We start from the raw sequence: 14,327 nt of genomic DNA on the forward strand, positions 1-14,327 counted from the left end.
TTTAAAAATGTCCTGGCTCTGAGAGAAGCCTGCAGCTTCCATTGAAAATGAATGACTTCCGGTAACTTTGGAAGCTGAAGTCGGCGGCGGTGTGTACGTACAGTAATAAAGGCCTTCTGAAGTGAAGCGATGTGTTTGTGTGAGAAAAATATATAGACTAAAACAACTAGCTTCCGGCAGACAGCCGTACGCAAGTCGACTTACACCAAAAGAGTAACCAGTGACGCATGTATGACGTAGATGTAGGAGTGGCGTAAGCTTTGACACCTCTCACGGTTCAAACAAACAGGGCTGGGCAACAAACTAAAGCTCCTCTCACATTTTCTCTCAAAAAATTGTCTTTTTAAACTAATTTGTGACTGGTGTTTTGTTTTGCTCGATCTCCGTGTTCGTCATTACGTTGTGCGTCAGGTCAAGGGTCACTCTTTCACCGAAACGGCCATTCACTGCCATTAAAAAGCTTGGAAGAGCCAGGACATTTTTTAATATAACTCTGATTGTATTCATCTGAAAGAAGAATGTCATACACACCTAGGATGACTTAAGGGCGAGTAATAGTCGAGTCCCAAAATAGATAAATAGCCCTGGATAAGATGCAGTAGGCATTTTTGAGGAAAAGTACTTCAAGTGTTGTTTCTATATGATTTTTAGGTGCTGAATCCATTTCTGCCGTATAACAAGTTGTAAACATCACTGTTTTGGCATAAACAATAAAAACAAAATGGCTGCCAAAAAAAAAAAAAAAAAAAAAACGTTTTAATGCATTTATTGCAGTTTAAACATTAAACATTATAACTAAACTATGCATTCTCAGAATATTTAAACGTAAACAATGAAAAAACAACATTAACATGAAAGGGACAGTTTTTAATGGCTGCTGGAATTATGCCAAGGTACCAAGGTACACTGGGAAGCATATATCAGTGGAAATATGCAATTATGCCCAGCCGAAGGGGGGAACCTGGAATACACATGACCCCAGGGGGCTGCATATTGAGAATAACTGGGGTGTCCAGCCGCAGGTGGAATATTTCAAACCCAGGGGTGGCAAGGTGGCTTGCCGAGGGAAAGACACATGCTCAAAGAGGCTTACAGTGGACTACACACGTGGGGGTCGCCCAGCCTGCAGCTCTACAGATGTCTGTTAGCGAGGCGCCATGCGCTAGAGCCCAAGAGGATGCCACACTCCGGGTGGAGTGGGCCGTCACACCAAGGGGGCATGGTCGACCTTGCTGCTGGTAAGCCAAAGCAATGGCGTCCACTATCCATTGAGACAACCTTTGCTTGGAGAGAGCCTTTCCCTTCAGCTTCCCACCATGACAGAATGCAGTGTTTCAGGACTTCAGACCAGCTCTTTGTCTGTCTACGTAAGCATGGAGGGTGCGTACTGGACAGAGCAGTGCCAAGGCTGGGTCTGCCTCCTCCGAGGGCAGCGCTTGCAGATTCACCACCTGGTCTCGAAAGGGTGTGGTGGGAACCTTTGGCACATATCCAGGCCGGGGTCTCAGGATCACGTAAGAGTTAATTCCAGGTCCAAATTCCAGGCACGCTTCGTCAACCGAAAATGCCTGCAGGTCCCCTACCCTCTTGATGGAGGCCAATGCAACCAGGAGCACTGTCTTCATTGACAGGAACTTAAGCTCCACTGATTGCAGAGGCTCAAAGGGAGCACTCTGCAGAGCAGTTAAAACCACTGAGAGGTCCCAAGAGGGAACGAGAGGAGGGCGAGGAGGATTCAGTCTCCTCGCTCCTCTCAGGAAACTGATGATCAGGTCGTGCTTTCCAATGGACTTACCATCAACTGTATCATGATGTGTGGCAATGGCGGCACCATACACTTTCAGGGTGGAGGGAGACAGCCTTCGCTCCAACCCTTCTTGCAGGAAGGAAAGCACGACACTGATCGTGCCTTTCGTGGGTTCTTGAAGTTTAGAAGAACACCAGTTGACGAAGAGGTTCCACTTCAACACATAGGCATGTCTCATGGACGATGCTCTAGCGGAAGTGATGGTAGCCACCACCGCTGGTGGTAGGGTACTCAAACCTGCCTCGTCCCGTCCAGGAACCACACATGGAGATTTCAAAGATCGGGACGAGGGTGCCATAGAGGGTGCCGTCCCTGAGAAAGCAGGTTCTTTCTCAGAGGAATTGGCCAGGGAGGTGCTGTCGCGAGGAGTACTAGTTCTTGGAACCAGGTGCGGTTGTGCCAATACGGGGCAACCAAAATTACCTGCTCCTCGTCCTCCCTGATCTTGCACAAAGTCTGCGCAAGAAGGCTCACTGGGGGAAACGCATACTTGCAGAGGCCCCGTGGCCAGCTGTGCGCCAGTGCATCCGTGCCGAGCGTGCCCTCGGTCAGAGAATAAAACAGGTCACAGTGGGACGAGTCATGGGAGGCAAACAGATCTACCTGTGCGTCCCCGAACTGATCCCAAATCAGCTGAACCGACTGGGGATGGAGTCTCCATTCTCCAGCGAGAGGCCGAAACCGAGACAGATCGGCTGCACGGTTCAGGTCTCCCGGGATATAAATGGCTCGAAGCGACCTCAGATGCTTCTGACTCCATATGAGGAGGTGGCGGGCGAGTTGCGACATACGACGGGAGCGCAGACCACCTTGTCGGTTGATGTACGCTACTGTGGCGGTATTGTCTGATCGGACTAATACGTGCTGACCCCTGAGCAACGCACAGAAGCGGTGCAGGGCGAGACGTACAGCCTGCAACTCGAGGCAATTGGCATGTCCATTGCACATGGCACCCCAGCCCATTGTGGAGGTATCTGTTGATATAACAACATGCCAGGAAACTCGTTCTATGGGCACTCCAGCCCATAGAAAACTGAGGTTCGTCCACGGGGTAAAGGTCTGACGGCAGGTCGAAGTCACTGGGACTCGGAGCGTGCCGTGTTGCCATGCCCACCTCGGGACTTGATCGCGAAGTGGTCTCATATGAAGCAAACCGAGCGATGTTACTGCGGCTGCGGATGCCATATGCCACAGGAGCCTCTGAAATAGTTTCAGTGGAACCGCACTCTTGCCCTCAAACTGACGAAGGCAAGTTAGCAGTGACTGCTCGCGCTCGCTCGTAAGCTGCGCGTACATGGCGACCGAGTCGATTTCCATACCGAGAAAAGAGATCCTCTGCACGGAGCAGAGTTTGCTCTTCTCCCAGTTGACCCGAAGGCCCAGACAAGCTAGGTGCCGGGGCACTAGGTCCCTGTGTTCGCAAACCTTGTCTCGAGAGTGAGCTAGGATCAGCCAGTCGTCGAGAGGAACAAGGGCTGCCTCGACAACCTTCGTGAAGACGCAAGGAGACAGGGCTAGCCCGAAAGGGAGAACCGCGTACTGGTATGCCTGCCCCTCGAATTATATATATATATATATATATACTGGTATGCCTCATTTGCATATGTAAACATGACATTTCAGAAAACTTGTAATACAAAAAATGTCTGTCTCTATGTAAGTGAAAAACTGGAAAGGTTTTATGGTGATATCTATAACTTAAAATTTTTACCCTATCCACCTGTAGTGTTTCGGCTGTGCATAATACACCTATTGTTTCAATAACAATTACAAGAAAATGGGACCCTTATTTCAATGTTATACTGTGGATCCTTATTCAGGAGACATTGAACTTTCTAAAAATGTGGTATAACAACTTTTCCTCAAAAATGCCTACAGGGTTACACAATCTTGAAGATTCGGACCTGACTATAAATCATGGGCTAATTTTCATTTTGGGGTGAACTAACCCTTTAACCCTTTAGAACCGGCTGTGTCGCCGCCGCCACATACCAGCAAGCTGTATTCATTTGACCGTAACTCGTAAACCATTTTCACTATCAAAACCATTCAAATTGCCCCTGTCTGTAGATAACATACGCTTTTCGGCAATATACGGCTTATTACGTAATTTCATGCTTTCCATCTGCAAATGACAGCAGCGCGGGAAGGAGGATTTGAACAGAGAGATACGAAGCGTGGCAGGTTAGAGTGTTTTGGATTGCATAAAATAATAAAAGAAACAAACAAATACATGGTGAAAGAAGTGTTAGACAGCAGAAGAGGGGATTAGGATGATTTTTAATAAAACTTGGGAAGCGGATGGCCGTTACTCTTTCACGTATTTAAGCATGTGGTGTGTGAATGTGTATGTGTGCGTGACTATGAATGTGTGCATTTGTATGTGTGCTAAATGAAAACTGTGCCACCCAATGTCACAAAAAATACTTGTATATATGTATTATAGTTAATTTTTCAACTTTAAAGTGTTAGTTTCTTTCGTTCATGATTTTTTCTGTTTTTTTTCTAAATAAAAATCAGTAAATTTTATTCTCGTTTTTTTTTTTTTTTTTTTTGTCTATTTAAATTCTATTTACAAACTCACCACACACAATTAATGGTCAATAACTGTAATTTATTGAAAGCTTATCTCTTTCTGAAAAAGATGACACCTTGCACATTAAGATAGCACATTGTTTTAGAATTGTACAGTCAAAAAATCTAAATATGTGAAAAATGCCTATTTTAGCTTCAGGATCTAAAGGGTTAAGTTAATTTTTCATTTCTCATCTTCTAAAATTATATTCTTGAAAATAACCTGGACATGTTCTGTGTTTTTGTTTTTTTAACCAGAGTTTAAAACTATTTCTCTTCTCATTCTTGTCCAGGTCAGGCAGCAGTACAGGAAGTTCTTCAGATGTCCATCAAGAAACAGTGAAGACACAAGCATCCATATTCAGCAAAGGAAGTGCCATTCTTATGAAAGTGGTTCTGTCATGACCGACTCAGTTACAAATTTCACTAGTTAACATGCTATATATTTACAGCGGTCAATACACTTATGTGAATCTATACATTTATTTAAGTGCAACATTTCTTTGGTAGAGGAACTACCATGATTTTTAGAGGCTTGTATACTGGGTTACACTTTTAATACGCTAACAAAAATAATAAGATAAAGCAATTGTTTTTCAGCTTAAAGTGTTTTATTAAAGCAGTGTACTATCTGTAACATTTCAAATCTTATTTTCTTTTAAACAATCTATTCAAAACTCAAAACATATTCATAACTTATAATCTCACAATCCAAAAAGATCCCACAGAATTTGTGAATAAACAAATTTAGTTTCACAATTAAAAACAATAACATAAATTACCTGTAATAAAACAGAAAAAAGTTTCATATGATTTTGCATAAGAAATGAACCACAATATCAGTAGTTTGAATCATTTATTTTAAATAAATCTAGTATTTGTTACAAATTTGTCCCTCTATCTGACTTTGAGCTTTTGGGTTTCTCACCATATAACTTCTGCATCAAGTGTTGATTTACATACTTAGAAGAGAGAGGATCCAAGCAGCACTTTGAGCCACCTCTATATTGGAAATGACTTTTAGTGGCATCGGTAAATGGTCACATTTGACCGTATTAGCAGAAAAAGTACAGGTTGCTTTCACAGAAAGACTTCCGAGGTGTCCAAAGGATCAGGCTGCTGATAAGAAACTATATTATTGTAGCCCTACAACATCACAACATGCTCTACTGTCCATCTTTGGAATAAGTAAACTTAGATGTGTTAGATGTGTGTAGTTAACAACAAAACGCTGGCTAAGAGTTCGCAGCTGGAGACTTTCTGTTGGACTTGACCCAAAGGAAACTAAAATGGGGAGAACTAAAAATTTAGGAAGTTAAAAATGTACATGACAAACACATAAACCAGTCTAGTCCAGCAATGTTTTTGGTTCAGATAGTCTCTCATTGGCAGTACATTACAGAATAACAGTTCGACAATTTCAGCAGCCCCTCATATTCATGCTTTAAATACTATGAAACCAAAAATTTCCAATGGCAATGTCTCCAGCATTGCAGTATACACGGCTCAAGAAGCCGGCAAAACATTAGCGGAAAAAAAGGTACAAAAGCTGTCGCTGTGGCGGTACCTTTTCAAAAGGTGCACTTTTGTACCTAAAGAGTACATATTAGTCCCTCAAAGGTACATATTAGCAGAGTTCTGGTTTATTTCTTTGCTATTGGCTGACATGTGGCATTGCTATGCAGAGGTGTAAAGTCCAGGTTCAGAAAGTAAAAGTCCTCCTCAGTATTTTGTTCCAATTCAGCAGGAGAGAGAACTAATTAGTGAAATCAGCTGACTGAGTTTATGGGTGGAATAAACATATGGCAGGACTTTTACTCTTTGGCCCTGGATTACCCACCTCTGCTAATATGTACCTTTGAGGGACTAATATGTACTCTTAAGGCAAAAGTGCCACAGCGACAGCTTTTGTACCTTTTTTTTCTGAGGGTGTATGAGCCTTAATAAAGGAACAGAAATCTGACCATAAACAAACTGTATGAGGACAACTCCAAAATAAATGATAAAATGTTTCATCATGTTGATCACAAAATGTACAAAATGTATCAATATCACAATTAAATCTGTTCACAAGATAATAATTACATGGGTAATATTTAGAAATGAGTTTTGTTTGTGATTAAATATTTGTGAGGAAGTTTCCAGATTTTATTCCATAACAGATTATCAGCACAACCATTCCAGAATGTTATAATAGCAGGTCTGGAGACAATATCCCTTTGGAACAAAGCCCGTACACAACGATTATTATTTTTAATACAGGAAAGAGAGAAACAGATACGGCCTACTTCAGTATCAGCAGGATCCAACGAGTATGGAGAGAGCAGAGGACAGGTGTTTTTAAGAAGCATGTTTAGACCAGAGGGAACAGCATCCATAACCACAGCGAAGTCCTTAGGAGTAACTGGAATATTATATTTAGAAAGGAATTCAGAGTAGGTCAACATAAGACCTTCATTGTTATACAGTTGTCTAACAAAAATTATATCATTACAAAACCAATTCATAAGAAATAAAGATTTAGATTTATACAGAATGTGCTTATTATTCCAGATAAAACATCTGTTCGGAGAGAAATTGTGTTTATAGATTAAATTCCAGGAAAGAAGCATTTGTTTATGAAAGTTGGACAGTTTTAAAGGAAGCTTGGTAATACTGTAGAAATTGGAGACCACCAACTTGTGAAAAGATAAAGTGAGGTGTAATATTCCAGATAGATGGTGTTTTTTTAAGGAATTGCTTAATCCATTTAACTTTGAAGGTGTGATTAAGGGTGGTAAAATCTAAGAAGTTCAGGCCTCCATTTTCAGTTGAGTTCATAACCACAGATTTTTTATATAATGGGTTTTATTTTTCCAGAAGAAGTTAAACAGCATTTTATCAATTTAAGAAAAGGAGCAAGTTCTTCTGAAAAGGTTTTATAGAATTCAGAGTTTAAACCATCTACACCAGGGGATTTATTAAATTCAAGCTCTGTAATAGCTTGAAGGACTTCTTTTATACATATAGAACTAACAGTACTCCACGTGAAATAACTAATACTATGGAATTTCTCTCTCCAAATATCTTGTACACTAAATTTCTGCATAAAGGCCTTTAGTGTGGAGTTATGATAATTTACACTGCGAGTGTCTGAGTTCTGTCACTTCTGTTTGGGTTTCATCTTGGGTTGGTGACAGAGCTCTGGCATTCCCGGTTTGTCATGTGTTTGTGTATAGTCTGGTTTGTTGTGAGCACATGGCTTGTCATGTATTTCCTTGTGCCATGTGCTCTCCTGTCAATTGTCTAGCCCCTCCCATCTTGTTACCTGATTAGTGATTTATTTACCCCACCTGCCTTGTTCATATACCCTCTTTTGTTTGCTCCCTATTTTGTCTGTGTTTGCAGTCCTGGGCTGGTTCGTTGTCCATGTTTCCTGTTCCCACCTGCGATCTCTCTTGTTTTCCCCCCACGGGGTAGTTTTTGTTTGTAGTTTTGTTTTAATTCTTTTGTTAATAAATACCTATTTGTTTCTGCACTTGAGTCCTCGCTACTTCCACCTACCCATTCCGTGACAGAACGAACCAGCCAACTGAGGACTCACCAAAACAATGGGTATCTTCCTTTTTCCATCTCCCTGCCCCTCCGCTCATCAGATGAAAGAAAGACATAGCAAGCTCATTTCTTTTCGGCAAGGGGAGAACAGTGTGAAGGAGCTTGCTTACCAATTCCTGTATTTAGCGGAGGGGCTCAACATCAGCGACACAGTGCTAAAGGACACATTCAACACCAGCCTTAATGAGCCTGTGCCTGCCTGGGAGATGGGAATACTGGGGATACTATCATTCTGGCAGTTTGTGGGGTATGTTTACCATCGCGGATGAGAGGGTGGTCTTCCGCCTCTTGGCCCACCTCCCATTTACCTCACAAACTGCCAAGTCCCCGGTCCTCCGATGACCCCTTTGGGGAGAGGGAGGAGGAAGAAAAAGTCAGACCCATCTGCCTCCTATCCTGGGGTGGATGAAGGGGCTGCAGAGACCCCAGAGGCGGTTATTCCCACACCGCCTCGCACTCAACAGCGCAGGAGGAGGAGGGCTCCTGTTCCTTCCCTTAGCCCGGTGGTCCCAAGCCCGGTGGACCTGTAGGGCCCGACTTCAGTGGTCCCAGGCCCGGTGGTCCAGGAGGACCCAACTTTGGTGGTCCCAAGCCCGGTGGTCCAGGAGGACCCAACTTTGGTGTTCCCAATCCCGGTGGTCCAGGTGGACCCGACTTTGGTGTTCCCAATCCCGGTGGTCCAGGTGGACCCGACTTCGGTGGTCCCAAGCCCGGTGGTCCAGGTGGACCTGACTTCGGTGGTCTCATGCCTGGTGGTCCAGGAGGACCCGACTTCGGTGGTCCCTGACCCAGTTGTCCCAGAGCTTTCCACCATCAGTCCTGCCATGGCCAAGAGGGTTATCTTCAATTTCTATGCATTGGCTGTTCTGCATGCATGGAGGAAGCACATGGGTTCTGCCGATCCAGAGACTGTTCAAGTCACGTCTGCCGATCCAGAGACTGTTCAGGTCACATCTGCCGATCCAGACGCTGCCGTTGAGCCGGTTTCTGTTCCTGTTTCTGAGCCGGTGTCTGTTTCTCTGCCGTGGCCACCTGAGGGGTCGGCTCCACCGTGGCCGCCCGATGGACTGTCTGTCCTGCCCTGGCCGGCCGATGGACTGCCTGATCCGCCCTGGCCACCTGATAACTGGTCTGCTCCGCCCTGGATGCCTGGACGGTCTGCTCCGCCCTGGCTCAGCCCTACCGCCCCTCCCGTACCTCCTGTCCCTACCGTCCCTACCTGGTCACCTAAGACTTTCTGACCCGCTAGGCGGGTACTGACCGGGCTCGTTTCCCTTCCTCCCCTCCCCTCCCTGTCTTTGTTTTTTGATCTGCCTGTCTTGTCTGTGGTTGTCCTTCAGTCTTGTTCCGGTCTTGTTTTTGGTGTCTCTCTTTGGGGACGCCAGGTGGAGGGGGGTAATGTCACTTCTGTTTGGTATTCATCTTGGGTTGGTGACAGAGCTCTGGCATTCCCAGTTTGTCATGTGTTTGTGCATATTCTGGTTTGTTGTGAGCACATGGCTTGTCATGTATTTCCTTGTGCCATGTGCTCTCCTGTCAATTGTCTAGCCCCTCACACCTTGTTACCTGATTAGGGATTTATTTGCCCCACCTGTTTTCCTCGTTACCCTCTTTTGTTGCTTCCCTATTTAGTCTCCCTGTGTTTGCAGTCCTGTGCTGGTTCGTTGTCCATGTTTCCCTTGTGTTTCCTGTTCCCGCCTGCGATCTCTCTTGTTTTCCCCCACAGGGTAGTTATTGTTTGTAGTTTTGTTTTATTTATTTTGTTAATAAATACCTATTTGTTTCTGCACTTGAGTCCTCGCTACTTCCACCTACCTATTCTGTGACAGCGAGGTGGCCATCGGTCAAGGGAGTTGTCTAAGGTGATATTAAAATCTCCTCCTATAATAACAAGTGAATTTGGGAATTTAGATAAACAGTGTGTAATACGACTCTCTAGAGTGTAATTTTCAATTTTAGAATTGTACCCATAAAAATATATAATAATTATAGTCACCAGATCTAGTTTAATAATTCAAATAATGAAATGACCAAGGGGATCCCCCTCAGTAAATAAAATGTCCCCAGAATTTTTTTTTTTTTTTTTACCAGCTGTACGCTTAGACCTTATCACGGATGTCCAGAATGAGGAAGTGTACACAGGACGCGTTTACACTAAATCTATTACACTACATTTCTGCATAAAGGCCTTTAGTGTGGAGTTATGATAATTTACACTGTGAGGTGGCCATCGGTCAAGGGAGTTTAGATAAACAGTGTGTAATACGACTTCCTAACTTTTTGAGGAGAGCATCGTTTTCAATTTTAGAATTGTACCCATAAAAAACTATAATAATTATAGTCACCAGATCTAGTTTAATAATTAAAATAATGAATGACCAAGGGGATCCCCCTCAGAAAATAAAATGTCCCCAGAAAATTAGTTTTTTTTAAATTGCAACACCAGCTGTACGCTCAGACCTTATCACGGATGTCCAGAATGAGGAAGTGTACACAGGACGTGTCATGCAGAAGAGGCAGGATTATGGTCACGTTGAACCACGTGAGATGATTGACAGCTGTACAGCAAATGATAGAGCTCTGAGATCAAATATGACGCAAATCATGAAGAGTAGACACACATCTAGCTCCGTTCGCTGTTTGAGCTCTTCAGATCGCATAATTCAGTGGAAAATTAATAGAAATGTTTTTCTGTATGAGGAAATATTTTACTAGCATGGTATAATTAATCATCATTTCTCCAAATATGCGCACCATTGGACAAATAGCCCTGGTGAATGCTGTATATTTTATGTATTTGAAGACAAATAAACCGGAGAAGACGAGAATGAAAGTTTTATGAGTTTCTATTCAAAATAACGAACGTTACAGATTAATTATTTTGCAATCCTGGCATAAATTAAGAAATTACTGTCACTGCAAACCAGTTTAATCATAAATAGTGGTCAAATATCGAAGCTGGAGTCTTAAACCTTTCTTATGATGCTGAGATTGTCCAGATCAAGTAAGAGTGTGATGTTTTGACGAGTAATGAATTTTGAACAACAATAATCCAGGATCACCAGTGATCCCTGCCGATTAAGGGGTTAAAAACAAAAGCTTCTAAAACATTCCATAGATAAGCATGCTAAACCTGATCAAACGGTTTCTCTTGGTCTAAATACAACACATCACATTTGATATTAAATAATTTGGAAGCCTATATAATATCTCTAAATAAAACAAATATTGTCAAAAATTGACCTGTCTGGTACGCAATAAGATTGATCTAGATGGATCACCTGTCCTATTACTTTAGTCAATCTATTAGCTAAAGTTTAAGAAAGTCTGTGGCGAGCAGGATGAGACAGAGGGCCCTGAGAGGGCGGCACGAGGCCAGTGGCATGATTGCTGATGAGTGACACCTGCACGACGCACCGGTCTCGAATCTCTCACGGAGGAGCGGAAGCATAAAGGAGGAGCGACGACAGTGAAGAACGAGAGAGGAACAGGCCTGATTTTATGTTATGTTTTGTTTCTGTTTTGTGTGTGGCCAGCAGTCGTTCGCGAGGGGCTCCTGGCTTAAACTTTCATTTTTGTATTTATTTTAGGGCTGTCAAAAGATTAATCACAATTAATCGCATCCAAAATAAAAGTTTGTGTTAACATAATATATGTGTGTGTACTGTGTATAATTATTTTGTATATATAAATGCACACACATGCATGTATATATTTAAGAAATATGTGCATACACATACTGTATATATTTATATATAATTTATATTATATATAAATATAATTTTTTATATATAAATTACAATTTTTTCTTAAATATATACAACCATGTGTGTGTATTGATATATACAAAATACTTATACACAGTACACACACATATATTATGTAAACACAAACTTTTATTTTGGATGCGATTAATCGCGATTAATCTTTTGACAGCCCTAATTTATTTATTTATTAAAATATTTGAATGTCCGCCGGTTCCCGCCTCCTTCTTCCCATAACATCTGAACCTCGTTACAAAGTCATTTATAATCACTGCACAGAAGTGATGCTGGCCTCCAGTTCTTAATCTCAGTGAGATCTCCTTCTTTCGGGAAGAAGAGTAACCACTGCCCTTCGGCAGCTCAACGGTTCAGCAAGCCGTCATTGAACACCTCCAGCAGATCAACTCCCATCTCCGACCAGAAAGCTTTCAGAAAATCCACTGGAAGCCCATCCACTCTCAGAGCTTTCCCAGACTCCATATCTCAGAGTGTCTTATAGAGCTCTCCCAGAGTTAGACCACATCCCAGTTCTTCATTGGAGTCTTCTGAGATCTTGGGTAGATCCTCTAGGAAAGTCAAGTTCACTTCTGTAAAGGGACTGATAAAACCGCATTGTTACCTCACGCATCTGTCTGGGATTTGATAACAAAGTCCCATCCTTAGAATGCAGAGCATGGATTTGTAAATCCATAAATTCTTATTCAAGCATATCTAAAGAACGATTCAATTATTTTGTGATATCTGAGTATATTGTTGCGTAAATTGTTTTATCGGCACCTTGCCATATAATGAACAAGGTGCAACAAACCATCATTGTTGTATAGATTTAAAAGAAGATTTCTTCTCCTTAAATACCTTCCAAAACATTTTAAATAATTTATCATTTTAAAGACTCGTATGAAAATGCATTTACATCTTTTTCGTCACTACCTTGTTCAACTCTTCCATTTTCTTTTCCTTTCTGACCCTCAGTATTTTTGTTCGGACAGTTCCAAATGAAATGCCCTATATTACTACATCCAAAGCATCTGACTTTTTCAGTAGTGACGAAAATAGCATCGCTAAAATCGTCAATTCGAAAATTAAGTGTCAGATCTAGATCGCATCGTCCGGAATAATCATGTACACAAAGCCCCTAAAGAAGCAATATGTTTCAATAAAGGCGACTAATTGGAATCTTGTTTATTGGGGACACCAACTTTCCATAGTGTCCATCTCTAACAAAAGTTGATACATTAGATAGAATAACCTTTCTTAAGGGAGAACTGAAATAAATTTGCCATCAATAACAATTAATTCGCCTTGTCTACACTATCCAGAAAAAACACTGTTGCATTGTTCATTCTAGAAGCGGACAAAACGCTAGCGTATCCCACCACTTCCTCAACGGCCAAACAACGTTCCTCAACGCTCACCGCAGACGCCACCTTAATCTCATGGCGTCTCGTGAGTGAACTCAAACCCTGTGTTTGCTCGGCCGACATGCCTGCAAATAACGGATCACACACGGCCCTCAAACTAAACTAACAAAAACTATTAACAAACCGGACAACAAAAAAATCAACACAAAGATAAGCAGTGTGGTAGATTTTTCCCTAAACCTAACTATCTGGGTCTCGTCTACAAATCGACATCCCAGTTCAATAATAGTCACCTAACTAACTTGTTCCCCTTAAACTAGCTTACTTCCTGCGCAGGAATGATCGACAAACAGATTTCGGCAAATGTCCTTTGAATGCTTTAATCACGACCAGGAGATCTTCCCGAGCAGTTCTCAGGGAATCTCTTCCAAGAAGCAAGGCCGGAGGATCTCAGACACATTCCATTGAGAATCCCACCAGAAAACACGGATACAACAGTTTTTATAGAATCAAGACAACAAATAAGATTATAGTGACTAACATGTCACCTTCAATATGATTGGATCAATTGGTTCAAAAGCCCCAACCTTTTCCCTCTGTCACTGGCACAAGCAAACTCTGTTTTTGTGATTACTTATCACAAGGTTTGAGAACTTGTAATCTATCTAGTTTCACTTTCCCTAATTTTTATTTATATATACACACAGACACACACACACACACACACACTCAAAGACACAAGTTTCCCCCAAAGAGTTTGGAAACATTTAAAAGCATATGAATGTCGTTCCTGCAAGAAAAACAAATGTTAGTTGATTAAGTTGATCAAGTTGATTCATTAAAAAATCCATCACAGCAGAAAGAAGAGGAAAAAAACTTCACTCACACCAGTCTGCACAACGCTCACACCGCCCTGCACACACTCGCTCAACAATCACATCGGAAGTGAGAGAGAAAGAGTGTGTGTGTGTGTGTGTGTGTGTGTGTGTGTGTGTGTGTGTGTGTGTGCGCGAGAGTGTGTGAGTGAGAGAGAGACAGAGAGAGAGAGAGAGATCTTCATAACACAGGCCACCAGCGGCTCATAGATAAAGCAGAAAATGATCCAGATCTGTGATCATAAACTTCTCATATTTCTCCTGCTCATCATGTCAGGTAAGAGTTTATTCTGTGTTTCTGGGTCTTTCTAAAACAGCACCTGTTCTCAATCAGGTCCATGTTCGCTCTGAG

General features: G+C 42.2%; 3 protein-coding genes across 3 annotated transcripts in view; 2 read left to right on the plus strand and 1 right to left on the minus strand.

Moving 5' to 3' along the window:
- The window catches only part of LOC309493673 (adhesion G protein-coupled receptor E3-like), an 86,278-nt gene extending 81,260 nt beyond the window's left edge, over positions 1–5,018 (plus strand). Inside the window, exon 16 of the mRNA XM_082162863.1 lies at positions 4,675–5,018. Within this exon, the coding sequence (XP_082018989.1) occupies positions 4,675–4,815 (141 nt within the window). The 3' untranslated portion in view covers positions 4,816–5,018. The remainder of the gene's footprint in view (positions 1–4,674) is intronic.
- LOC309493687 (piggyBac transposable element-derived protein 4-like) overlaps positions 1–14,327 on the minus strand; it is a 203,653-nt gene that overhangs the window by 52,393 nt on the left and 136,933 nt on the right. The window lies entirely within an intron of this gene.
- Positions 14,209–14,327, plus strand: part of LOC309493754 (polymeric immunoglobulin receptor-like) — a 140,074-nt gene continuing 139,955 nt past the window's right edge. Inside the window, exon 1 of the mRNA XM_082162981.1 lies at positions 14,209–14,252. Within this exon, the coding sequence (XP_082019107.1) occupies positions 14,246–14,252 (7 nt within the window). The 5' untranslated portion in view covers positions 14,209–14,245. The remainder of the gene's footprint in view (positions 14,253–14,327) is intronic.

Source organism: Leuciscus leuciscus (genome assembly GCF_965113295.1).
Source record: "Leuciscus leuciscus genome assembly, chromosome: 3".
In the NCBI taxonomy this organism is placed as follows: domain Eukaryota; kingdom Metazoa; phylum Chordata; class Actinopteri; order Cypriniformes; family Leuciscidae; genus Leuciscus; species Leuciscus leuciscus.